Source organism: Moschus berezovskii, chromosome 19 (genome assembly GCF_049115385.1).
Source record: "Moschus berezovskii isolate FMDL1 chromosome 19, NW_MosBer_1.0, whole genome shotgun sequence".
NCBI classification, from domain to species: Eukaryota; Metazoa; Chordata; class Mammalia; order Artiodactyla; family Moschidae; genus Moschus; species Moschus berezovskii.
The window spans coordinates 66,520,983-66,547,157 of NC_142478.1; the positions used below are offsets into that span (position 1 = coordinate 66,520,983).

The window sequence follows — 26,175 nt, forward strand, 5'->3', positions numbered from 1 at the left end:
TACTCTGCATATAAGTTAAATAAGCAAGGTGACGATATACAACCTTGAGTAGTTCTTCAGAGTTATCTAAGAGGCTGTCTCCTGGGCTATAGTCCTTACTTTGCCCCCAAATAAAACTTAACTCACAACTGTAACATTGTGCACTTTTTTAGTCAAAATAACAAAATGTAGCTTAAATGTATACGGTAAACGGGAAGCCGTCATGAGGGGATGAGAGAGGTTAAAGAGTAGGGAGTATATATACAGGAGTGGGAAGGTTAGCGTTTTAAAAACCAGGTCCAGGTAAAAACTCCCAGAGAAGGTGGCATTTGTAAAATAGGAATAGTGTTTTTTCTTTGTTAGGCCTGTGGTGAAGATTTAATATGAAAATACATGGATTCCTAAAACACCTGCCAGAGGTCGAAAATGGACCTAGGAAACCTCTATGCAAGGGGACCCACCTGGAACTCAAAGGGAAGGGGAACGTTGGTCAGGACGGAACTGTGATGGAGGTGGACAATGCCTTGACGGAACGGTGATCCCCTGAAAATTGGGCCGGGTGGAAACGTTGGTCCTGGAGGAACGTGGATCCCCGAGGACTTGCTGAGGGCTGAACTCTGGCCCGAGGACTTGCTGAGGGCTGAACTCTGGCCGGGAAGTACAGTTACCCTGGCAACGACGCTCTCTCGGTGCGATAGAAGGTGGTAGGCGGGAGGAGACGGGACGGGGCTTCCGGCGGAAGTGGCTAGCCTTCCACCGAAGGTGAGGGAAGATGCTGCGTTCAGTGTGGCAGTGGATTTGCCTCGGACTGTACAGCCTCCTGATGGGACAGGCGGAGGCCCCGACCCCCGTGGAGCCGCCAGAGCGGAGCCGGCCCTATGCGGTGCTGCGTGGGCAGAACCTGGGTGAGTGGCCGCGGGCCGGCGGTCGGGTCTGCGCTTTCGCCGCTCCGGGCAGCCGGAGCCTGGCACGCGCGGTGTGGACGGTGGGGGCAGTGTGAGGGCAGCGGGTGCAGGTGCAAGCCCTCTCCGAAGGCCTGGGGCTCAGCGGAAGGTCTGGTCCACTGTGGGCATGATAGGTGCAGGCCGTATGAATGCCCTGGATAACCCAGGCCACACTCTGGGTCCCCTCCTCTGTGACTGTGTGCGCCCGAGCTAGGCAACACGACGCATAATATACCTCACCCCCTTTGCTCTCCTAACGGGACTAGTAGTCATAGCCCATAATGATCATTGACATTTGTTGAGCATTTCCTATGTCCCGTGTTGTACTAGGGACGTTATATCAGTTCAGTTCAGTCGCTCAGTCGTGTCCGACTCTCCGCGACCCCATGAATCACAGCACGCCAGGCCTCCCTGTCCATCACCAACTCCCGGAGTACACCCAAACTCATGTCCACAGAGTCGGTGATGCCATCCAGCCATCTCATTCGCCGTCGTCCCCTTCTCCTCCCGCCCCCAACCTTTCCCAGCATCAGACTCTTTTCCAGTGAGTCAACTCGTCGCATGAGGTTAGCACGTTATATACAAGATTTTATTTGAGCCTCATAGTAGCTTTATGAGAAAGGTACGGTTTCTCGGCCCTGTTTAGATAACGAAAGTGAAACTCAAAGAGGTGAAGTTATTTGCCCAAGGTTACACAGGCAGCCAGGTGTACAGACTTCCCTGGCAGTCCAGTAGTTAAAACTCAGCTGTTCCACTGCAAAGGGCAGGAGTTCCAAAAATAAATAAATAAAGGAAGTGGTGGAGGCCAGTAGGAGAACCTTAGTTTTCTGAGGCTTGAAACGTCCTTTTGGGAGGATCTCATCAAAATGCACACACACATATACATATGGAAGTACGTGGCTTTGGAAGGGGCCCTGGAGCTCAAAGCTTAGCAGACTTAGGCTTTTGCACTGAACTCCATTGGTAGGTCTGTATGTCCACAACCCTGCCGCGTGGTGCTGCTTCTGGGTTACCTTGGCTCTCCATGAGTTCATTGCCATGTATCAACCATTTACTTTGTACCCACGTGCTTTGTACTCACTCCATGGTTTCCATACATCATCCTGCGTAATACTTTAGAACAGGATTTCTCATCCTGGGTGCTGCTGACATGTTGGACCAGATGATTCTGTTTGAGGGGCAAGGGCAGTGCGGGAGTGGACATACTCTTCTGAGCACACACTGTCTGAGCACTCTGAGATATTTAGCAGCATCCCCAGCCTTTAACAACTAGATGCCAGGAGGACACCCCACTCCCAGTTCAGAGAATCAAAATGTCTCCTGACACTTGCCAAATGTCCACTGGAGGCAAAATCCCCATGACTGAGAATCCATTGCTGTTGTGTAGAACAGTACTATTCAAGGAGTGGTGGCAGAGTCCTGTGAAGTCTGCAGACTGATATCTGCAAAGAGATGTCTTAGAGCACTTGAGATTATTAAGAAATTTAACAGTGTGACATTGTTGCAACATCTGAGTAACTCAAAACCACTTCTAGGTCTCTAAATGGGAATGCTTTCTAGGTGGTGGGAGCTGCTCGTCAGTCATGCACAGTAGGGCTAGGTAGTGGCACTGGGACAGACAAGTTACAAAAACTAGTCCTTTACCACAGATTGATTGAGGAACACTCCCCTGGACAGTTCTGTGCAGTGGGAGTTTTTATCTCCATTTTTACAAAGAGGAAACAGACAGGGATTGTGTAACTTCTGTAAAGTCACGTAGCCTGTAAGTGTAGATGGGAACCCAGACAGTCTAAACCCCAAACCATGTGTTCTTGACTGCTGTGCTGTGTTGCCTGTCTTGGTGATAATAACTGCTTTCATTTATCATGTGCTTATTATCTATCTGGCACTGTGTGCTTTTCATATAAAATATGAAAAAAATTTTGAGATCTAAAATGCAACTTATTTGAGTAAGACACAATTGACAGTAAAAGAAAAAAATCATGATGTGGAGGTGCTTTTAAATTTTCTAGTATTTTGGTTGGTTGACAAACAAATACACAGAAGTATTCCAAATAAGAGTTGGAACTGCCAGGAATATTGTAGAAAAAAACGTTCATATTCAGTGGAAAGCTGGACCAGATGTCCTTTGAGAGCTTCCCAAGGCTAAGATTTTAGAATTCTTTTAGAATATGTTGGCCACTTTTAATATTATATTTAAAACAATAGATTCCATGTGACAGTGTTAACTCAAGCTAAAAAACAAACAAAAAAAGAGCAGTATTAGAATAGTTCCAAACAGTACAAAACTATTTCACTTGAAATTCGCTGTTTAAATGACATTCATCTTTAGTCTTCGGGAAACTCACTCTTGTGAGATGGGTTTCATTTGCCCCATATTACAGGGTAGAAACGAGGCTTAAAAGGGGGTAGTGACCATAAGGAAGGCCCTAAGTAGCCTTAAGGTCTTCCCAGGTGGCTCAGTGGTAAAGAATCCACCTGCTAGTGCAAGAGACGTGGGTTTGATCCCTGGGTCAGGAAGATCCCCCTGGGATGGAAATACCAACCCACCCCAGTATTCTTCCCTGGGAAATGCCATGGAAAGATGAACCTGGCGGGCTACAGTCCATGGCATCACAGAAGAGTCAGACACGACTTGGCGACTAAGCAGTCCCACCACCAAGCGGTCTTCAAGTCCTCCCAGGTCCTGGGAAATGAAGAGTGGCGGGTTTATCCAGGCCCAAAGCTTAGCTGTCCCAACAGATTATTGTGTGCCTGACAACTTGGGGTTTAAGCTCTTCTTTTTTCTTTTTTAAAGAAGACTTACATTCTCCAATTCTAGTCCTCTGCATTCCTGCTGAGAGGTTTGGTTTTGTTTAGAGCCTTTTCAAAAGCGGGTGGGGGGTGGATAAATTGGTTTAAATGGAATAAGACAACTTTAGGTCCAATTATAGGCAGAGCCTTAGAAACTCATGGAATTCGGAACTCTGAAACTGAGGGCAGGCGTTCAGGTAATGAGGACTGTTCTGAGATTGGTTTTGTTGAACAGAGGCCCTTACACAGCCCTCTGGCCTCTTGTGGTTTGGCCCACTGTCTTTGTCACCATCTTCATCCTTCCTCCCTCCTTCTCCAGTGAAAGGTGATCTCTCTATACGGCCAGTTTTTAAATAATAACTCGGTTCAGTGAGTGTGTGGGTGGGGTAGATAAGATACCTTCAAATTACTTCGGTCAAATCTTGTTGGTTTTTTCAGAGGAACAGTAACCAGTCTGGAGACCAAGCATGGTTAGGCTCCAGGTAGAACCCAGGTTACTTACCAACACATACACGTACATTTACTTGTTAAAATAACTTCATTTTGAGCTCCCCCCAAGGTTTTTGGGATAGACACACAAAGAGGGCTGCACATCACTTCCAGCACGTTGCTAGTTAGGTTAAATCCCATGTCCTTATATCTAGTCTTGCACTGGGGGGTGGGGGCGGGGTAACAGCAGTAGGTTCCATTTCTCACCTAAGCAACTTAGAAATTTTTGATGTGAAATTCACTCTCAGAAACAAAATAGATTTATGAAGTTGTTTCATTGCTTCTTTGACCAGAAAGCCCTTGTCAAGACACCGCAAGAGACTGAAACACGTTGTTCTTGTTGAATCTCCAATCTTTATGAATGGCTTTAAAAACATAGTTGGGCTCTCTGCTTCTGGTCTTGTTCCCCTATAATGGGATGGTTCTTCACGCAGCAGCCAGAGGGATCTTTTTTCTGTCTAAATCAGATCATGGCCCTCTTTGCCCATAATCCTCTCTTTAAGCTTCCTGGTCTGCACTGCCCTGCGTGAGCTGGCTCCACTGGCTCCACGCTTCCTCCCTGGCTTCATTCCCTGCCTTTCTTCCTTCGCTTCTTCCTCCCAGCCACCCAGCCACTGTGGCCTCCTTCCTGTTCCTTGGCTTTCTGGCTTGTTCTGGCCTCAGGGGCTTTGATTTGCGGATCCTCCAGCCTGCAGATCTTCACACCTCTTTCATTAAGGCCCCAGCTTGTGTGTTCCGTCCTCACTGGCTTCCTCCACCACCCCTCCCTCATCCCGCACATGCCCGTTTTCCTCACAGCACGTAATGCTACATTCTCTCCCCACGTGCATGGAGACAGCCCCAGAGAGGTCTGTCGTGGCTGGTTCCCCCACACCCAGCACAGTGCCTGGTGCCGGGTGGCATTGGGCACATCGCTGTGAGCGGATGACTTGGAGAACTCGAGCTGCCTTTGGGCGGTAACCTGTTTTCCTTTTGCAGTGTTGATGGGAACCATCTTCAGCCTCCTGCTGGTGACCGTGATCCTCATGGCATTCTGTGTCTACAAGCCCATTCGGCGCCGGTGACATCCGAGCAAGCAAGTCCTTCCATGAGCATCTGGGAACGGAATAAGTTGTGTTGCACGCGGGTCAGTGAAGAAGCTGGAATCGGAACTTTACTGCTTGGAAATGATCTTTGGTCTGGACAGTTGGTAAATTCTGATCAATTTAGAAAAAGCATCTAGCCATTGTCTTATCCTAGTGCTGGAAGCAAGCATTGGGCCACTGAGTCTGCTTCTCAGTGTTTCTTCTTATATCTGGCTGTGCTTGTTAAAAGTAAGACCTGAAGTTCCAGGGTTCAGCTTAAAGATGGAGTGCTCACGAGAAAGAAAACATAACTTTGTGAGTGGTGAAAAAACCATCCTGGATAGGAAAATTTATGTTTGAAACTATTAAGAGAAGAAAGACTTGACCTGTTGACATTCCCTACTTAAGAATCATTTGGTCACAATGGGTAAGAATAACAAATGTTTTTAATTATCCAGAGGTGGCCTTGATGCCCCGTTTGCAAAGCAGTGTCTGCTGTGGGGAATGTAGGCAGTACCCCCTGCCCGCTCCACTCCTTACGCTGCATGGAGTTCTGTGCTCAGATGCCTCCACTGAAGTCAGGGTCGCCAGGTAGGCCTGTGTCCACAGGCACCCTTGGGCTGGGAGGCTGTGGGGGTGGCTGGAATAATAGCAGTTGGCCCATCTCAAACACGTTGACTTCCTTGTCCTTCACTTAAGTTTTCCCAGCCGCAGCCTGGAAGTCAGGGCAGCTTTTCTGATTCTCAGTGGGCGCTCTTTTCTGCCCTGGGTGGGGAGGGCGCAGGGGCGCAGCAGATGTGCGTATTCACTGTCAAGGCCAAGGGGCAAGTAGGTGTGTGTTTACACGACTTAATTTCAACTTTGAAACTGCTGCTATTCATTTGCACTGTTGGTGAACTGGAACATCCCCCCGTGGAAATGATACTTTCATTCTTAACAGTATTTTAAGGGTGCTAGGCTTATCTGTGTTACTAAATTAAAATGCTTATCTTGTTTTGTGCTCCATTATAGCACAGCACTGATTTTTTTTTTTAAACAACCTGAACTAAATGTGAAATAACTAAAGTGGGATACTGTAACTGACCTAACGCCTTTGTGTGTAACCCTGGCACTGAGTCGCTGACATGTTCACTGTTCTGTGCTTCTGAGCAAAATGTCCATTAAAACTAAAGTAAAATCTTAGGTGCTGTTTTATCCTAGTCATTATTTCACAAGCATTTAAAATGCAGGTGTGTGTGTGTTGGAATCTGATTTAATCTCTTAAGGAGGCACTGTGAAGTACAGCTCTGAGGTACTCAGAAAACTGAGCCCTAAGTAATCTCTCAAGCTGGGTCAGGGCCAGAAGACCTGGATTCCTGTTCCGGCTCCAGTTACAAACAGGCTTAACTTCTCTTAGAGCCTCAGTTTTCTTATCTATAAAACAGTGATATACACACTTTTTCTTTCTTTATTCTAATGAGGATCAGATGATGTGAAAACTAACACAAACGGAAGTGGGGTCACCACCTCCGCCTGTGACTGGAGGGCGGAGTGGTGGGGATTCTGAGGGGCAGGGACAGAGTCACATCACAGGAGCCCACATCCCCACCTCATCTGTGATGCCGTGTTTTGTTATCTGCCTAAACACTTATTGCCATTTTTAGTGTTTTTAAAGGAATCAGTACAACCAAAGTAATATTGTAATTAGCCTCCAATAAAAAAAAAGGAAGTAAAAAAAAATAAAAGGAATCAGTAAAAACTTATCAGACCCATAAACCTTGTGCCCTGCCGTTTGCCCAGTAATCACCAGCCAGGTAAACCAATCATGTTCGGTTTTCTGAAACAAACTTGCCATAGTCATTCTACATACACCTGGAAAAGTCAACCTGCATCTTCATCCCGGTGTTACCATCTGTTCAGTATGAGTAGTAAGGGTCAAAGAAAATATCAATTTTGGAAGCAAGAGAGAAATAAGCCGAAAACTTTTATGCCCAGCTGCTGTTTCCAAGTGGAATGATTCTCCTGGCCTTCCTCTTCAGGGGTGCAGGGGGCAGGGTCAAACCCTAGGTTCCTAAGCTGAACTGTCCTCAGGTTACTTGCTGCACCCCCCAGCAAACACATTAGACTAATATACACTGGAATGGGTTATTTTAGCAAACACTGATCTAACTTCCTCTAAAGTTGAGACTAAGAAGTTTGCAGGTTGTTGCTTGAGACTATAGGGGCTTGGAGTCTTATTCATGGATTATACATTTTTCCCTTGCAGGATCTCAGTTGTAAATCCACACTCATTTCTAGACATGGGTCTAAGTTCAGTTCAGTTGCTCAGTCATGTCCAACTCTGAGACCCCATGGACTGCAGCATGCCAGGCCTCCCTGCCCATTACCAACTCACGGAGCTTACTCAAATTCTTGTCCACCGAGTCGGTGATGCCATCCAACTATCTCATATTCTATCATCCCCTTCACCCGCCTTCAATCTTTCCCAGCATCAGGGTCTTTTCCAAGGAGTCAGTTCTTCACATCAGGTGGCCGAAGTATTGGAGTTTCAGCTTCAGTATCAGTCCTTCCAATGAATATTCAGGACTGATTTCCTTTAGGATGGACTGGTTGGATCTCCTTGCTGTCCAAGGGACTCCCAAGAGTATTTTCTAGCACCACGATTCAAAAGCATCAATTCCTTGGGACTCAGCTTTCTTTATGGTCCAACTCTCACATCCATACATGACTACTGGAAAAATCATAGCTTTGACTAGATGGACCTCTGTTGGTAAAGTAATATCTCTGCTTTTTAATATGCTGTCTAGATTGGTCATAACTTTTCTTCCAAGGAGCAAGCATCTTAATTTCATGGCTGCAGTCACCATCTGCAGTGATTTTGGAGCCTAAGAAAAGAAAATCTGTCACTATTTCCACTGTTTCCCCATCTATTTGCCATGAAGTGATGGGACCAGATGCCATGATCTTAGTTTTCTGAATGTTGAGCTTCAAGCCAACTTTTTCACTCTCCTCTTTCATCAAGAGGCTTTTTAGTTCTTCGCTTTCTGCCGTAAGTGTGGTGTCATCTGCATATCTGAGGTTACTGAAATTTCTCCTGGCAATCTTGATTCTAGCTTGTGCTTCATCCAGTCCAGCATTTCTCATGATGTACTCTGCATATAAGTTAAATAAGCAAGGTGACAATGTACAGCCTTGACGTACATTGGAACGTCAGTGTTCCCGATTTGGAACCAGTCTGTTGTTGCATGTCCAGTTCTAACTGTTGCTTCTTGACCTGCATACAGATTTCTCAGGAGGCAGGTAGGGTGGTCTGGTATTCCCATCTCTTTAAGAATTTTCCAGTTTGTTATGATCCACACAGTCAAAGGCTTTGACATAGTCAATAAAGCAGATGTTTTTCTGGAACTCTCTTGCTTTTTCGATGATCCAACGGATGTTGGCAATTTGATCTCTGGTTCCTCTGCTTTTTCTAAATCCAGTTTGAACATCTGGAAGTTCACGGTTCACATACTGTTGAAACCTGGCTTGGAAAATTTTGAGCATTACTTTGCTAGTGTGTGAGATGAGTGCAGTTGTGCAGTAGTTTAAGCATTCTTTGGCATTGCCTTTCTTTGGGATTAGAATGAAAACTGACCTTTTCTAGTCTTGTGGCCACCGCTGAGTTTTCCAAAATTGCTGGCATATTGAGTATAGCACTTTCACAGCATCATCTTTCAAGACTTGAAATAGCTCAACTGGAATTCCATCACCTCCACTAGCTTTGTTCGTAGTGATGCTTCCTAAGGCCCACTTGACTTCACATTCCAGGATGTCTGGCTCTAGGTGAGTGACCACACTATCATGATCATCTTGGTTGTGTGAAGATCTTTTTTGTATAGTTCTGTGTATTCTTGCCACCTCTTCTTAATATCTTCTGCTTCTGTTAGGTCCATACCATTTCTGTCCTTTATTGTGCCCATCTTTGCATAAATTGTTCTTTTGGTATCTCTAATTTTGTTGAAGAGATCTTTAGCATTTCCCATTCTATTGTTTTCCTCTATTTCTTTGCACTGATCACTGAGGAAGGCTTTCTTATCTCTCTTTGCTATTCTTTGGAACTGTGCACTCAGATGTGTATATCGTTCCTCTTCTCCTTTGCCTTTCGCTTCTCTTTTCACAGCTATCTGTAAGGCCTCCTCAGACAACCATTTTGCCTTCTTGCATTTCTTTTTCTTGAGGATGGTCTTGATCACTGCCTCCCGTATAATGTCACAAACCTCCATCCATAGTTCTTCAGATACTCTACCAGATCTAATCCCTTGAATCTATTTCTCACTTCCACTGTATAATCATAAGGGATTTGATTTAGGTTATACCTGAATGGTCTAATGGTTTTCCCTACTTTCTTCAATTTAAGTCTGAATTTGGCAATAAGGAGTTCACGATCTGAGCCACAGTCAGCTCCTGGTCTTGTTTTTGCTGACTGTATAGAGCTTCCCCATCTTTGGCTGCAAAGACTATAATTAATTTGATTTCGGTATTGATCATCTGGTGATGTCCATGGAGTTTTCTCTTGTGTTGTTGGAATCTGGTGTTTGCTATGACCAGTGCATTCTCTTGGCAAAACTCTATTAGCCTTTGCCCTGCTTCATTCTGTACTCCAAGGCCAAATTTGCCTGTTACTCCAGGTATTTCTTGACTTCCTACTTTTGCATTCCAGTCCCCTATAATGAAAAGGACATCTTTTCTGGGTGTTAGTTCTAGATGGTCTTGTAGGTTTTCATAGACCCGTTCAATTTCAGCTTCTTCAGCATTGCTGGTCGGGGCATAGACTTGGATTACTGTAATATTGCACGGTTTGCCTTGGAAAAGAACAGAGATCTGGACGTGGGTCTTGCTTGGACTTTGAACTCCATCAGTCATGGCACTGGCAGATGGTTTCTTTACCACTAGCGCCACCTGGGAAGGCCAACTCCATCATGCAGGGCACCGCAGCCATTTGAAACTGCCATAGTTCAACTCATCTTCTTTGAGGTCATCTGCGTTTGTGAGGAAACCTTAGTCACACACAACTGAGGACTGGGAGGCGTCCTAATGTTCCAGTAACACACAGAACAGGAAGGGACTAGAAAAACATGGAGAGAGAGAAAAAAAGACTCCAAAGCATTCAGCGTATTGTACGAGCACCCTCTAAGGAAGCTGTCTTTATTTGTATTTTGAGAGTGAACACATATATGGAAAACGCTGTGATGGTGACACAAGGCTCAGTCCCTTTTTAACTGACTTCCTGGGGAGAAAGTCAAAGACGTGGGGAAGCAGAAAAATGGAATGCAAACACAGAAATTACCTCTGTTCACCTCTGTGAGTAAACACATGGCCTAAATGCAGCCATTCCCAAGACGCGTCTTTGCTGGAGGTAAAGGCTAAGTAAACAAAACACCAGGCTGTGTGTCTGAGACAGATGTGATGCTGCATATACTGGCCTCATGTGTGGAGAAGGAATTTTGGTCAGACTATGACGAGAAAGGCAGATGGTCACATGGAATCAAAAGTCCAGTTTTTTGTGACCGGGCACGTTTCGCTGGCAACAGTTAACTGTACACACGGCCGTTTACTGGAACGGGGGCTTCGGTTTCCCTTCCCATCCCCAAAGCAGCTCAAAAGGTAGGTAAGGGACGCAGAACAGAGGAGCATGTTGTTAACTGGGTGACTTCAGTGCAGCCTGTGGGAATGAATCCATGGGCCGGGCTGGAGTGACGGGTGCCCTTGGCCGCATTCCCCAGGGTCCTCTTATGTTGTGCGATGGTTATTTACAGGAGGGTTAGACAAAATATTTAACTACTAAAGGTATCCCAAAAAGGGCCTGAGAAAATCTGGTTAAAATGTATAACCTTGTATTGCTACGGATGGGAGTAGTCGTTTTTCTCTCTTAAAAGTAATAAAAAGATTCTGTTAAAAAATATATTTATCCAGAAAGATGTTGATTTGAACTCTAAAAAGCAACGTGGATTCACCATTTTCCCTTTTGAGTACAGAGCCACTGAGTTCTGTCTGTAGCTCCCTTGCTCACTTCAAGCCCACCCCTTCCTCTCCAGTGTGCCCAGGGCACGTGGTGGGGTCTTCCCAGCCATCTAGGTGGAGACCTCTCACCAGAGAAGGCGTGGAACACACCCCTGCTTTGGTGATCCTTTGGCCAGCCTGGCCACTTTGAGAACAAGCCTCAGGCTGTCCTAGCTGCTCCTTCAGGGTCAGGATTAGCTGCCTTGGGTTTAGCCTGGAGGATCCTGCTCTCAAAGGAACTGCCTTTACAAATTCAAATCAGACCCCTCCTCGACAAGAACCGGAGTGAGGTGGTTTGAAACTATCAGTAATTTTTAAGGCTAAGGCAACATCCGTTGTCATCTGTGTATCTTAATTTGATGCAAATAGTTAAACCTAAAATAGATCCTGTACTTATCTCCTCTTTGGCGGGGGTGGGAGGGGTGGAATAAGGTGGGGGTGGCTTAGGAACAGTGAGGATGCCCTGGAAACCCTGTACACAGGTAAAAAGAGCAGATCGGCACAGATGATCCATTTCTTTGGTGAACTGTAAAGAAGTGTCTCCTAGGTCCTCGTATACCACACTCTGCAAAGGCTGCTGCTCTCCTCTATAAAAGCACCCGACTCTGCAAGAACTCGTCATCACTCCTTGATAAAAATTAATCTACAAACCTGGAGGGAGGGGCAGTGGGAGGAGGAACTGGGTTTGTATCTAAAGCTGGTAAGTAAAAAACGTGACCTGCAAGCCAACAGAGCTAATGGAAAGTGATGATGCTCTCCTCCCCTGATGCCTGGAGCGCGGGGTCGGCGGGACCCCAGCTCCTTCACCAGGGAGCGTGGCGGGTGGGCACGGAGGAGCCTCAGAACTGCATCTCTGCAGAAAGCAGGGGACAGCTGCCTTCTGCTGCACCCGTGTGAGGTGCAGTCCCACGCAGTCAGAGGGCGGGAGGCAGGCGGGCCTATTTCTCAGTGAGTGACAGCTGGAGGACTTGCTGCAGCTCCGCCTCCTCCTCGCGCAGCCGCAGCTCGCGCTCCTCTAGCTCTTTGGCAGAGAGCTCCATGGCCAGCTGCAGGTCGCTGTCAAAGCGGCTGGTCTCACTGGAGGTGCCGGAGCCCAGGCCTTCGGAGCTGCTGAGGAGGCTCTCCTGGATGGCCCTGCGTTAGAACCACAGAGGGGAAGAAACAGTAACCCCCGCGGGCCAGCAGCACCCATGTTTCTTAGCCCAGGACCTAGTGCCCGCCGTGCCAGGCGTTTCCTGTCCGCTCAGTATGCTTGAGGCCATCAGTCTCACCTAAATGGGGGTACAGGTGCTGGGTGCTGGTACACACCTGCCCGAGATCACCCAGCCTCTAAGGGCAGGGCTAAGAATTGAACTTGGATCTATTTTAAAGCAAATCCCAACTTCTTCAACAGGTTTTCATACCTGTCCACACTATAGGAAGATGTTCCATAAACTAAGTCTTTCCAGTTTAACTCCTCCTCAAATGGATAATCTGGCAACTCCCCGGTGGTCCGGTGGTTAGGACTCCGAGCTTTCACTGCCAAGGGCGTGGCTTGGATCCCCAGTGGGGGAAACTGTATAAACGTCCCACTAAGGGCAACTTAGCCCTTCGGTGATCATATTACATTCTTCGCAGATCAGAAAACATTTACAGGGTGCCTTTCTGCCCATGACACTGGTAGAGGAACTGGTCAGCAATTCTATCACCAGTTCCTGGAAGCTCAGTCACCACGAGCTTAGAGCTAATTCAATGAGGAACTGCCACAAAGGAAGCAGGAGAGCCAACATTTTATCAAGTCTCTCCCACCAGGCCTGCTGCTGCGTGTCCTATGCTCCTGTACCAACCTCGGGTTAATCAAGAGTCATGTCAATCACCTCTCATACTGGGCGTCATAGGCCTGTGCCTGGCTGATCCCTCCATTAGAAGCTGGTCCTGAAAGCTCCTAGGAAAGACGAACGGATGCATGTGAATACCCCTTGGAAGGAATAAAGTGTTGTACTGACAACAAAATGAAAGCAGCAAGAATAAGAATAACAATATTTCAAGTCCATTATCATCAGTGCTGGGTGAAAAACTAACAGGGACTGGGGTTATCTCTAAAGTAACACCCAAACGTCAGGCAGTATAGGGTCCACTACCCTGACTGACAGCTACCAGTTTCTCTTACTTGATATCAAACCAATCTATTAAAAACTACTTAGGCAAAGTTTAAATGAACAAAGCAAGTAATTCTTCTAGAGCAAGACCAGAATACATAACTCATTATTGGTCATCTTTGGCTACTCCTCTTTTCAAAATGTATGGTGAAGGTTGATGTAGCTGTTCGGGGAAAAATAAGCTCACTTAGAATGGGGAAAGGAAAAGCACACTGGATTGACAGTGAGGGTGAGGGGAGGGACGCCTCTCAGAGGAACATACCAGCACTGGGGTCTGGCCCTTGGCCCAGCAGCCTCAGAAAACAAAATGGCTCTAAGAATGGGTCCCTGGGAAGGGGAGGCTCATGCTGCCAAGCTCTGAGACTCCAGAAAAAGCAAGAATGTGAAAAACCTCAGCTGGGAGGACACTGGAGTGTGGGCACCGTTCTCAAAGCTTAGTGGCTCCATGAAGGCAGGCACTGGGGCTGCTTCACCACGGAACCTCCCAGCACCTGGCACCAGCCTGGCACAAAGCAGGCACCGTGCAAACATCTGCTGGATGAATGATGTCAGGAAACCAGTGGATAGCAGGAGCCCAGGACCACACCAAAGGGCAGAAGCAGACCCCACTCTCGTAGAGCAGGAAGCCACAAAGTCTGGCAGCAAACATTCTGTAAATGATGCTGACTGGGGCTATGTACATGGTCTTATATAAGGAGCTTTCATAAAAGACCAGGGACGTAAAATATAACCTAGGTAAATACCACAAATATGCCAAACTTGTCATTTAGAACCAAAGACTGAGGCCAAACGGGAGGGTAAAACCTTCCCAGCCCTGTTATTGGTTCTGACACATGTACCTGGCTTCGGCTGGACTCCAGTAAGCTCTGCTGGATGGCAAACTGCATTATCTCATAATCTTCATCCTGCAGATGCACATTTCTGCCGTTGTCTTGAATGTGGTAAGACTCAGGGATTTCAAACACAGACTGATCAACCTCGAAATTTGTGAGAGGGGAAGCTGAAACACAGAAGGTGGCAGTCCAGTGCCTGGGTTAGCAGAATAAATTTCCACTTCAACTTCTATAAAAATTTTTTAAATTAAAATGATTAATATCAAGATTTGCTGCTGGGTGAGAGAGATTTCAAAGAAGAATAACCTCGACAGGGAAAAGTACCAGAACACTGTTTTTTTTCCTTTTTGCCTCGACATTTTTTAGTAATATAATGCATAATAACCAAAAAATATATATATAGACAAGACTGCAAAATTAAAAGTGAAGATCTCTCTCCCTACACCCTGTCTCTTATTTCCAAATACCAGAGGTAACCAGTGTTTACTTGTGTGTCCTCTGAGGAACGTGATGTGTGTGTGTGTAGATATACACACCATCACACCAATGTCTTCATCTTTGCATTATTATGAAAAATAGTAAACATATAAAAGAGTATATAACACACCTGTAAACTCAAAAGTGATAATAATAAAAACAAAGGCCTGCATATCCTTCAACTACCCTAAGACACAGAACACTATTGTACCATAATAAAAAAGAAACTGAAAAAAATCCAATTAAGTTTCAATATATTATAAGTGAGTATACTGGAAAATAAAACTAAGAAACAAATCCATTTACAACAGCATCGAACATCTGAATGGGAATGATGGCAAAGGAGCCTGAGGAAATTAGTGGGGGTGAACTGTGGTGCTGGAGAAGACCCTTGAGAGTCCCTTGGACTGCAAGGAGATCCAACCAGTCCATTCTAAAGGAGATCAATCCTGGGTGTTCACTGGAAGGACTGATGCTAAAGCTGAAACTGCAATACTTTGGCCACCTCATGCGACGAGTTGACTCACTGGAAAAGACTCTGATGCTGGGAGGGATTGGGGATGGGAGGAGACGGGGACGACGGAGAATGAGATGGCTGGATGGCATCACCGACTCGACGGACATGAGTTTGAGTGAACTCCGGGAGTTGGTGATGGACAGGGAGGCCTGGAGTGCTGTGACTCATGGGGTTGCAAAGAGTCGGACACGACTGAGTGACTGAACTGAACTGAACTGAATGAAAATGTTCTGTATGTTGCCTGTGGTGATGGTTACATGCGTTTGTATACATTTGTCAAAATGCAATGAACTGAGGATGTGATTACATGTCACACCTCAGTAAAGTTGGTTTTTAAGATAGGCTGTCTTTTTAATTCAAGAGGGGTCATATTCATACACTCCTATACATTTTTTGTTTTACTTAATTGAAACTAAATCTAAAATTTTCTTTCATTCAGGACAGAAATCAACTTCATAAGATACTGTAATTTCAAACTGAATAATCAGTATAATGATTAAATGTATAAGTTTTTTTAAAATCACAAAATCCAACCTTTTTTTTTTTTTACCTGAATCAGGCTGGGTCCCTTCCACATGTTGAGATACAGTTTCTTCAGCAGTGCTACAGCCATTAACATTTCCAAATGTAATCCGTGCATTTAAGACATGAAACAAGGGGATTTCTAACAAAATAAAAGCTTTTATAAATAAACTTTACCCAGAAGAATAACAGCCGCCGCTTGAGCACTTACTGAGCTGGTGCCATGCTTTCTATAAGTGTGATTTCATCTAATCGTAACAACCCTTTCCCAGTATTCAGACAGGAAGACTGTGATTCAGAAAGGTTAGGCGACTTCTAGATCACAGGAAGCGATCGCACCAGGATTCAAGTGTCATGAATATACAACTATGTATACATATATATTTGTATACAAATATACAACTTGTGAATTCTTCACAAGCAATTATGTGTTATATGTGGTATCATGCACACTAATTCAAGCCCTGAAACATACTAATGTATCAAAGGATCTTAGTGTCAACTGTCTTCCTCAAATAGTAAGTCTAATTTGAAGTTTCACTTCAGTAAGGTTTTATCTTAAAACGAGGCATGTGTCCCCTTTTTAATGCCTTTCTCATCTGTCAGCATCATCTGGAAACAGCACTGATGACTGGGGGAAATTCCTAATTTTGATGTGCAAAGTGAACTAAGAACTAGGACACTTCTGTAAATCACAATGAACTCGAGGACAAGTCTGCTCTCGCCCGTTAAGTCCCCTGTCGGGTGCTCCTCTGCTTAACTGAAGGGTACCTATTTTGATGGGAAATCCAGGTGGGAATTCCAGTTTGATGAAGTCTCTCAGCCGGGCAAAATGCGCGCTGGTGCGGGCCATCAGGTCAATGATGGGGACCACCTGCTCCACCAGGGACAGCGGGAACTCCTCACACATCCACAGCGTTGCTTTAAACCTGCCGGATTGGGTGAGATGAGACGGACTGAGGCCGGCTCGCCGAGACAGGGGACCGCATGACTCCTCTGCAGTGGCCTAGACAACATCCGCTTCCTGTGCCCCGGTCTCCCCAGTTATCTCACATCCCCTGCACCAGAGCTGGGAAGGGACAAGAGCCACAAAGAACTCACATCACCCCCAAATCAGGGCAATCGGGGGAAAATGACCTACACCACAAACCTTAATCGATAGCAAGCAGAAAGTATTGGTAGCTGGGGGAAACCATTTCATTTGATTAACTGAGGCTTGTCGGCAGTTAAAATCAAATAAGGAATTCTTATATCCAGTCTGTATTCTATTTGAAGAAGGGTTAATAATAAGACAGGAAATTTACTATCACCTTTCATCAGATAAAGTGATTTTAATTTTTTTGGGGGGTCACTCAAAATGCAGGATCTCAGTTCCCCAACCAGGGGAACTTGTGCCCCCTGCAGTGGCAGGGCAAGAGTCTTGTTAACCAAAAGACTGCCAGGGAAATCCCAGTAATTTTAAATTATTTTTCAAGGGAGGGGCCGGAAGAATGACTGAACCATGACATGGGAAAGAGCACAACTTCTCAAACAAATAAGAATCTGTAAGTTGAAAACAACCGCTGAGTCCCTCTTACTTTTGCGTCCTAATTGTCAGCTCCTTCGGCCTTCCGATGTCCCTGTCTTTCAGATCGAACTCTTCACTGAAGTACTCGTCAGGCGTGATGGCTGTGGGGTTGTGGGCCGTGGCACACTCTGTCGTGAGGTCCTGCCGAGCAAGAACTCAGGGGAGTCAGAAATGCCAACGCTGCTGGCAAGTGGAGGTCTATGGCACCCAGCCTCTGAGGTGGCTGTGTTAACCAGCTACAGAGCAGGAAGTTCTGGTCATTAACTTTTTTTTTTTTAATTAAGTTATTGCACAGAACACCTACAAACCTATTACCAAACTACATGGCCAAGCCTAATGGATTTCTCCATTTCAAATCGTTTCTCCAATCTCCTCTGCCTTTTTACCTCCTGATTAGAGAAAGGAAAAAGAAAAGAGATATAGATAGAAATATCTGAAAGCATATCTTCAGATTGAACTCAAGGTTCAATCCCTGGGTCAGAAAGATCCCCTGGAGAAGGAAATGGCAACCCACTCCATTATTCTTGCCTGGAAAATCCCATGGATGGAGGAGCCTGGTGGGCTACAGTTCATGGGATCTGAAGATTTGAAGATCAGGTTCCAGCTCTGTCCTTCTCTAGCCTGTGACACTGGAAAGGTCACTTCATTTTTCAGACCCTCAGTGACATCCATGGCAGCAAATTTCACACGGTTATTGTGAGGACTGAGTAGAAAATGTTTGTTAAGGTGCTCTATTAAAATACAAAGTCCCGAATCCTTTTTTTTTTTTGGTTCCATTTTTATAGAGAGGACCTAGTTTAAAACAGATAGGAGAGAAAGCACCTGATTTCTATGATCACTATCTGCCTCTAAAAATCTCTTATTTTCCAAGACTTACTCATCTTATTTTCTTCCAAAAGAATATCTCAGATTCCAGTTGGTGAATGCTCTTAAGTCTTTTCAAATAAAGCAGCCTGCTCAGGATGCAGGAAATGCCACCACAAGCACAGGAAAGTCATCTCCTGTTAAACCGCGCTGGAAATCACGCTGTGACTTACCCCCTGAGCACCAAACTGGTGTTCCACGGTCCCGAGCAGAGATTCCAGTGGGTTCCTGTCGGCTACAGAGGGGGGAAAGTTTATTTGACTTTACTTATGAGTATAGAAAAAGACTCCTGTTCTACCTTCATGTTTCTCCATCATGCATTAGGAAATCCATCCATGAACAGGCCAATAAAATCATCTCTAATAACCATCAGCTAACATTCTTTCTGGGGGCTTCCCAGGTGGCTCCGTGGTAAAGAATCCGCCTGCCAATGCAGGAGACCTGGGTTCGATCCCTGGATCAGAAAGATCCCCTGGAGGAGAAAATGGTAACCCACTCCAATATTCTTGCCTGGGAAATACCACAGAGAGAGGAGCCTGGTGGGGCTACAGTTCATGCGGTTGCAGAGAGTCAGATATGATTGAGTGACTGAGTATTTCTATGACACTTTTATTAAGGTCTCCAAGCTCGATGAACAGAGTTTTAGGAATTCAGTCAGAATTACTACAAAGAGTTTAGATTTAGGAATGAGCCAGATCTGATTCCAACTGCACCCTGTGGGTCACCTCTTGTGTGACTAAGGCCTTAGCTTCCTCATCTGTCAAACTGGACTAAAGGGAATAGTAGTGGAGAAGGGAGTTAACAGTGATTGCATGCTTACCACGTGCTGCAGGCCCTGGTCTCCAACGTGCAACAACTCATCTCATCCTCGCAATGACTCTTAAGGCAAGTCTGGTAGCTGAGGTGACCACGGCAGAGAGTGGGTAGGTAACCTCACAAGGCCCCACCAGCCTCAGCGAGCTGAGATAAGGCGGCCACATGCTGGCCACGTTTTGGTTCAGAGCCCAAGTCCTGTCTGAATCTCCCACCGTGATGCTTTGCACTAACTCACTTCAGTGATAAATACTCTTCAATATCTTTATCTACTTTTTCAACTTGATTTCAGCAACTGTTCTTCATAAAACATCAGCAAGGCCTTGTGAATGGCTTTAATTACAGCTGATGACAACTACAGGGAAGTGCTGCCAGGAGTGAGTCAGACTAGGGAGAAATTTATAAGGAGGAAATTCGGATTGGCATGACCCCATCACACTGACCCCCAAGTTTAACAGAGCCGATGAAGGTGTGCTCTAGGCTAGAAACGGTGGGGGGGGGTGGGGAAAGGGAAGAGATTACCCTTATATCTCTTTTTTTCTTCCTCGGTCAGATGTTCTGTCCGTATTTTGGTGATCACACTCACATTGTTCACCGTGTAAACCTTGAGAGGTGTATGCAAAAGGAAACAGTGACATGGGGAATCAAAATTCAACAGATAAGCAATAGCAAGAGCAAGAATGCTGAAGCCAAAACAAAACAAAGCCAAAAAAAAAAAAAAATCCAGCAAAATAAAAATGAGAAATGGTTAAACATTCATAAGGACTCTTCAGAGAAAATACAATAGCTACCAACTTAGAAGTGCTTCAGTAGTTACTCTGCATCCCTGACATCTTTCATTACCCCTGAGAAGTTGACAGGGACAAGCTGCCCTGCCTACTTGCCCTTCGTGTTGCCAAACCCTCTCAAAGAGGGGCCTGCAGTGTAGGCCTCCCAGCTGAACTTCTCCTAAGGGAACTGAACCTGCATCATGTTCTTGGACTGATATTTGGTAATCTTATACCTAGACTGACTTGGACAGCCAGCTGCTGTCAGAAGGACAGAAGGAAAACGGAAGGAACACAAGGTTCTCCACACCAGTAAGATTTAGAGAAAAATAGCAAGCCACTGTTTAAAAGGTATTCTTTTATTGACCCCAAATTATTTTAACTGCCAGGGTCAATGCTCTGTTTTTAAGGTTGACTAAGGAATACTGGCGGAGAAGGCAATGGCAAGCCACTCCAGTACTCTTGCCTAGAAAATCCCATGGACAGAGGAGCCTGGTAGGCTGCAGTCCATGGGGTCGCTACAAGTCAGACATGACTGAGCGACTTCACTTTCACTTTTCACTTTCACACATTGGAGAAGGAAATGGCAACCCACTCCAGTGTTCTTGCCTGGAGAATCCCAGGGACGGGGGAGCCTGGTGGGCTGCCGTCTATGGGGTCACACAGAGTCGGACACGACTGAAGTGACTTAGCAGCAGCAGCAGCAAGGAATACTGGGGTCTGGAAAGTCAAATGTTATGGTTCACAGAGAATTAACTGAGGATGCATAACACTGGATTCCCAGTGTTCAAAGATTCAGGGAACACACGCAGCACTTCTAAGTGCATCTCGCTGAGCGTGACGTAAGCCTTCCTTGCTCACTCAGAGGTCACCAGAGGACCCTGGCGCTCCTGGCAGTGTGGCTGTGAGCCATCAACCCCTGCTGTACTGCAGGCCTAGAGAGAGGCCAAGAGACAGCTTCCCAGTTGACAAAATGCCAGATGACTCGAGCGACTGTCGTCTCCACTCTGACAGCTGTGTTCCAAATTCACTGACGTCATGTGAGTGGGCTGGGAGCCTACTGGTTTACAATGAGGTTGACTAAGAATATTGGGAGACTCCTAAAAGCTATTTTGCAATATATTTTTTAAACCTACTCAGGTGATTAAAAAAGAAAAAAAAAATGAACAAGCATGTTAAGTCTAGTCCTTTCTTTCCCTTTCGTTTTTAAAGAAAAAAATTGTCACTCCCACCAGGACAACTGATACTGGCACTCATTTCTCTACAGCACAGTTTCTTTTTGGCCTAACTAGAGAGCAGCAGCAGAGACCGCCTTGGGATGTACTAGTTCACCTTCTGCAAGTCAAATAAGATACAAATCCAAGGAAGAGACACGCTAGACAGAACGTATTTCCCAGAGCACCTCCTCAGCACAGATGCATGACAAAGTCTGAACAGACCCCTCATTTGCATAGAAGCTAAAGAGCTGTATGAAATCTTATTTTAAGAGTGTCCTTTTACCTTTGCTTCGTAACCATTAACAACTTCTGCTTTATCTGTCCTCCAGCCCCAGAATCCGGATTTAGTTCTGATAAAAAGTGAACACCACAAATTTCCACATGTACCATATGCCATTCAGATTCATCCCTGCAGCCTTTACAGCTTTTCTTCCCCCAGCTAAAGTGAGCGAAGGACACTTGGAAATTAGGGTCCCTCTGTCCACGGAAGGACATTGTTAATGACAGATGGCTCAAGCAGCCCCCCGCACCCCCTCCCGCAGTTATTCATCAATTTGCCTCGCCCCCTCGGCAGAGAAAGCCTCCCCGCTTGGCTTCATGACTAAAGCTGCCGGCAGAGGCAACAAAGGTGGTGACACTCATGGGACAGCTGTCTCGGAGTGAGCGCAGATGACCAGCGTCCTAGGGCTCGCTGCTAGGTGGGGGAGCCTTTGCCGGGTCATCCCGACCATGGGCACCGACAGAGTCAGCAGCTCCAGCCCCTTGAGCAGCCATATCTCAGTCTAGGAACTCTTAGATCCGTGAGGCACAGGCCATCCTGCTCCTCAGGAAGGAGAAAGCGGGTGGGGTGGGAACTCATGGCTGTGGGGAGCTGCGTGCAGAAGCCGTGAGCACCAGTAAAAAGGCTTGGGAGGCACGCTCTGTGTCCGGTTTGGTGCAGCAGTGGCGGGAACCATGTCTCAAGCGGTTTTTTAGCCTAGCCCTTGAGTCCAGCTCTGTTGGAGCTGCTTTAAAGCAGTCAGCACTTCAGCAGCAGCTGCAGCCTTGGTTAACTGCCTGAACTCCTTGTTACTCCACTCAATATATGCCTGGAAAAAAACGCATTTAGGAACCAAAAGCAACCAAGAGGCTGTGGATCGTTTTCAAGGCAGCTCACCCTGGGAAAGGCTCGCACGCCCCGGGGAGCCCTGCCCAGACAGCCCCTTTGTCTAGGACATCACATCCCAGCTCCGCTGTGACTGCTGCACTTGGGCCTGCCTCCCGCCCCAACCCCGGGGTGATGCGGGGCACACACAGGTGGCAGGGAGGGGGTGACCTGCACCCTGTTTTTCCAAACAGGCTACTTTTCTTCTGATGAGATCTGGTCAAAGAAATTAGTCCAGGCTGGGGAGGAGTTTTAGGTGTGTATTACAGTCCATCACAGAAAGGAGGGGCCAGAGCCTTAGTTTTCCTAGTCATTATCCGCCATCAGTGCAACATTAGTCAGCAAAAACAAGACTGGGAGCTGACTATGGCTCAGATCATGAAACTCCTTAATGTAAAATTCAGACTTACACTGAAGAAAGTAGGGACAACCATTCAGGTATGACCTAAATCAAATCCCTTACAATTATATAGTAGAGGTGACAATTAGATTCAAGGGATTAGATCTGATAGACAGAAAGCCTAAAGAACTATGGATGGAGGTTCTTGATATTGTACAGGAGGCAATGATCAAGACCATCCCTAAGAAAAAGAAATGCAAGAAGGCAAAATGGTTGTCTGAGGAGGCCTTACAAATTGCTGAGAAAAGAAGAGAAGTGAAAGGCAAAGAAGAAAAGGAAAAGATATACCCATCTGAATGCAGAGTTCCAAAGAATAGCAAGGAGAGATAAGAAAGCCTTCCTCAGTGATCAATGCAAAGAAATAGAAGAAAACAACAGAATGGGAAAAACTAGAGATCTCTTCAAGAAAATCAGAGATACCAAGGGAACATTTCATGCAAAGATGGGCACAATAAAGGACAGAAATGGTATGGACCTGACAGAAACAGAAGATATTAAGAAGAGGTGGCAAGAATACACAGAACTATACAAAAAAGATCTTCATGACCCAGATAACCACGAAGGTATGATCACTCACCTAGAGCCAGACATTCTGAAATGTGAAGTCAAGTGGGCCTCAGGAAGCATCACTACTAACAAAGCTAGTGGAGGTGATGGAATTCCAGTTGAGCTATTTCAAATCCTAAAAGATGATGCTGTGAAAGTGCTGCACTCAATATGCCAGCAAATCTGGAAAACTCAGCAGTGGCCACAGGACTGGAAAAGGTCAGTTTTCATTCTAATCCCAAAGAAAGGCAATGCCAAAGAATGTTCAAACTACTGCACAATTGAACTCATCTCACATGCTAGCAAAGTAATGCTCAAATTCTCCAAACGAGGCTCTAACAGTATGTGAACTGAGAACTTCCAAATGTTCAAGTTGGATTTGGAAAAGGCAGAGGAACCAGAGCTCAAATTGCCAACATATGTTGGATCACAGAAAAAGCAAGTCAGTTCCAGATAAACATCTACTTCTGCATTATTGACTAAGCCAAAGCCTCTGACAGTGTGGGTCACAACAAACTGTGGAAAATTCTTAAAGAGATGGGAATAGCTGACCACCTGACCTGCCTTCTAAGAAATATGTAAGCAGGTCAAGAAGCAACAGTTAGAACTGGACATGGAACAACAGACTGGTTCCAAATCAGGAAAGGAGTACATCAAGACTATATAATGTCACCCTGTTTAACTAAAATGTAGAGTACATCATGCGAAATGTCGGGCTGGATGAAGCACAAGCTGGAATCAAGATTGCCAGGAGAAATATCAATAACATCAGATATGCAGACGACACCACCCTTATGGCAGAAAGCGAAGAGGAACTAAAGAGCCTCTTGATGAAAGTAAAAGAGGAGAGTGAAAAAGCTGGTTTAAAACTCAGCATTCAAAAACTAAGATCATGGCATCTGGTCCCATCATTTCACAGCAAATAGATGGGGAAACGATGGAAACAGTGTCAGACTTTATTTTTTTGGGCTCCAAAATCACTGCAGATGGTGACTGCAGCCATGAAATTAACAAACACTTGCTCCTTGGAAGAGAAGTTATGACAAACGTAGACAGCATATTAAAAAGCAGAGACATTACTTTGCCAACAAAGGTCTGTCTAGTCAAAAGTATGGTTTTCCAGTAGTTATGTATGGATGTGAATTGAACCATAAAGAAAGCTAAGCTGCTGAAGAAATGATGCTTTTGAACTGTGATGTTGGAGAAGACTCTTGAGAGTCCCTCGGACTGCAAAGAGATCAAACCAGTCCATTCTAAAGGAGATCAATCCTGGGTGTTCATTGGAAGGACAAATGCTGAAGCTGAAACTCCAATTCTTTGGCCACCTGATGTGAAGAACTGACTCAATGGAAAAGACCCTGATGCTGGGAAAGATTGAAGGCAGGAGGAGAAGGGCACGACAGAGGATGAGATGGTTGGATGGCATCACCGACTCAATAGACATGAGTTTGAGTAAGCTCTGGGAGTTGGTGATGGACAGGGAAGCCCGAGATGCTGCAGTCCAGGGGGTCGCAAGGAGTCGAACATGACTGAGCAACTGAATTGAACTGAGTGCAATGTGACCCACTCAAGGAAAGAGAGGGCTCCTAAAGCGATGACCCTGCAGGCTAGCTGTCTCCAATTCACATTCCAGAAACACATTTAGGGACCACACCTGACCGATCAATAAACCCAAGGCCCCTTTTTGGCAGCGATCAATGAAAATCCAAATCTTCCTTTGGGGGAACCAATCGATCCTCAGTTCCTGTCTCTCAGTAAGAACTTGATATCCTGGCACAAGAAATCATGGGTTTCTGGCATCTGGTCTTCTGAGGGACCAAAGGATGACCCAGTCTGCTCCACAGCATCCTTTGTGGATGCTGAGAAATCAGAACCACGCTTTCTCCCTGGGAACCGCCAGGCTCCTCACTCACCCACCTCTGCACCATCCGCCATCCTGGCTGCTCCATCGCCTTCCCCATGTCCATTCTCTGACAGCTTAGTTACTGAACTCAACATCTACATCCTGTTTTAAAACCAAGATTCTGGTTTTAACTTCTTGATCAACTATATGTGCAGAGGCTCTGAAAATGACAGGAGGAAACCCAGCCTCCTCTTCGGCCGTTTTCCCTCTGCCTGTCTCCACTGAGACCAGCACCCCGAAGGCCACTGAGCTGGTGCTGGGCTCGGAGGCAGCTTCATGGGTTGGGGGCCAGGGCATGTTCTGTTTGAGGTGGGCAGGGCAGGAACCTTTCAGATGAGAGAAAAATCCAGACTGCAAACAGAGGGTCTATACCCACAGGCCAAACTTGAATGCGGGAAAAGTACATGTTTGCAAACATCGAGCTCCGAGTGACAGATAAGAAGAAAGAAAGGGAAGAAAAAGACTATCCGAATATATCAGACCCTCATCTGCTAAATTTAATCAGCTGAACGCTTGCTTGCACCTCACTCGGGTAAGAAGCAGGCAAGCACACTTCTTCTATTTCCACCAGCAAACCTCACGAGGGGCTCAAGTCCTCGCTTAAAGCACGAGAAACTCACTGAGCACATATTTCATTCTGAGCCCCACCTAAACAGAAGCTGCTTTCCAGAAAATTCTGTTTCAGCAATTCCCCATCAGTTGCAAAAGGAGGGTTAGCCTGAACTATCTGAAAACCCCGAGGCCAGAGGAATACAAAATGCAACTCAGTACAAAGGAAGGCGAGGTCATTGCCTGTCTACCCACTGGGTAACCGCCAGTAACCATCACCTCTCTGTAAACGACACTTCGGACCAAACAATGGCCCTGCAACTCTGCTGCTGAACTAGAGGGAACAGTGGCTCTTCTCATGACATCTGAGATTTCAGCTCAAGACTCACTCTTTTTCTCCTTTCAGCTGAGAAAACAGAAACCGGGAGATGACGCCGCTGGCTCAAAGTCGCACAGGGAGCAGCTCCACCAGTGGCACCAGGTTCCTCCAGCCCTCGTTCTCCCGTCTTCCAGCTTTCGGAGCAGAGCCCCAAGCAGGCGGGCCATCCCGCCCTGCAGAGGCAGGTGCTCAAGCCTGGAGATGTCTTCCCAACACCCTTCCAGGTATGGTCAGTCCCTAAACCTTGCTGTC

At 46.0% G+C, this 26,175-nt stretch overlaps 2 protein-coding genes across 2 annotated transcripts in view; one reads left to right on the forward strand and one right to left on the reverse strand.

Annotated features, from left to right (window-relative positions):
* The first annotated feature begins 587 nt into the window (after window positions 1–587).
* C19H12orf76 (chromosome 19 C12orf76 homolog) lies at window positions 588–6,461 on the forward strand. Its single transcript, XM_088828257.1, has 2 exons — window positions 588–884; window positions 5,184–6,461. Exons 1-2 carry the CDS (start codon window positions 752–754, stop codon window positions 5,267–5,269), a joined length of 219 nt encoding a protein of 72 aa, XP_088684383.1. The 5' UTR covers window positions 588–751; the 3' UTR covers window positions 5,270–6,461.
* Window positions 6,462–10,400: 3,939 nt separating this feature from the next.
* ANKRD13A (ankyrin repeat domain 13A) overlaps window positions 10,401–26,175 on the reverse strand; it is a 36,131-nt gene continuing 20,356 nt past the window's right edge. Inside the window, exons 7-15 of the mRNA XM_055404757.2 lie at window positions 21,286–21,352; window positions 19,541–19,622; window positions 18,379–18,440; window positions 17,352–17,482; window positions 16,546–16,703; window positions 15,803–15,916; window positions 14,265–14,425; window positions 13,144–13,211; window positions 10,401–12,421 (exon numbers count right to left, since the gene is read on the reverse strand). Coding sequence (XP_055260732.2) covers window positions 12,226–12,421; window positions 13,144–13,211; window positions 14,265–14,425; window positions 15,803–15,916; window positions 16,546–16,703; window positions 17,352–17,482; window positions 18,379–18,440; window positions 19,541–19,622; window positions 21,286–21,352 — 1,039 coding nt within the window. The 3' untranslated portion in view covers window positions 10,401–12,225. The remainder of the gene's footprint in view (window positions 12,422–13,143; window positions 13,212–14,264; window positions 14,426–15,802; window positions 15,917–16,545; window positions 16,704–17,351; window positions 17,483–18,378; window positions 18,441–19,540; window positions 19,623–21,285; window positions 21,353–26,175) is intronic.

Bases quoted from the DNA above. Each gene is read 5' to 3' on its own strand.
- C19H12orf76 (XM_088828257.1), top strand. From the start codon at position 752: ATGCTGCGTTCAGTGTGGCAGTGGATTTGCCTCGGACTGTACAGCCTC. The intron at 885-5,183 runs GTGAGTGGCCGC...TTCCTTTTGCAG, and splicing joins GCTGCGTGGGCAGAACCTGG to TGTTGATGGGAACCATCTTC.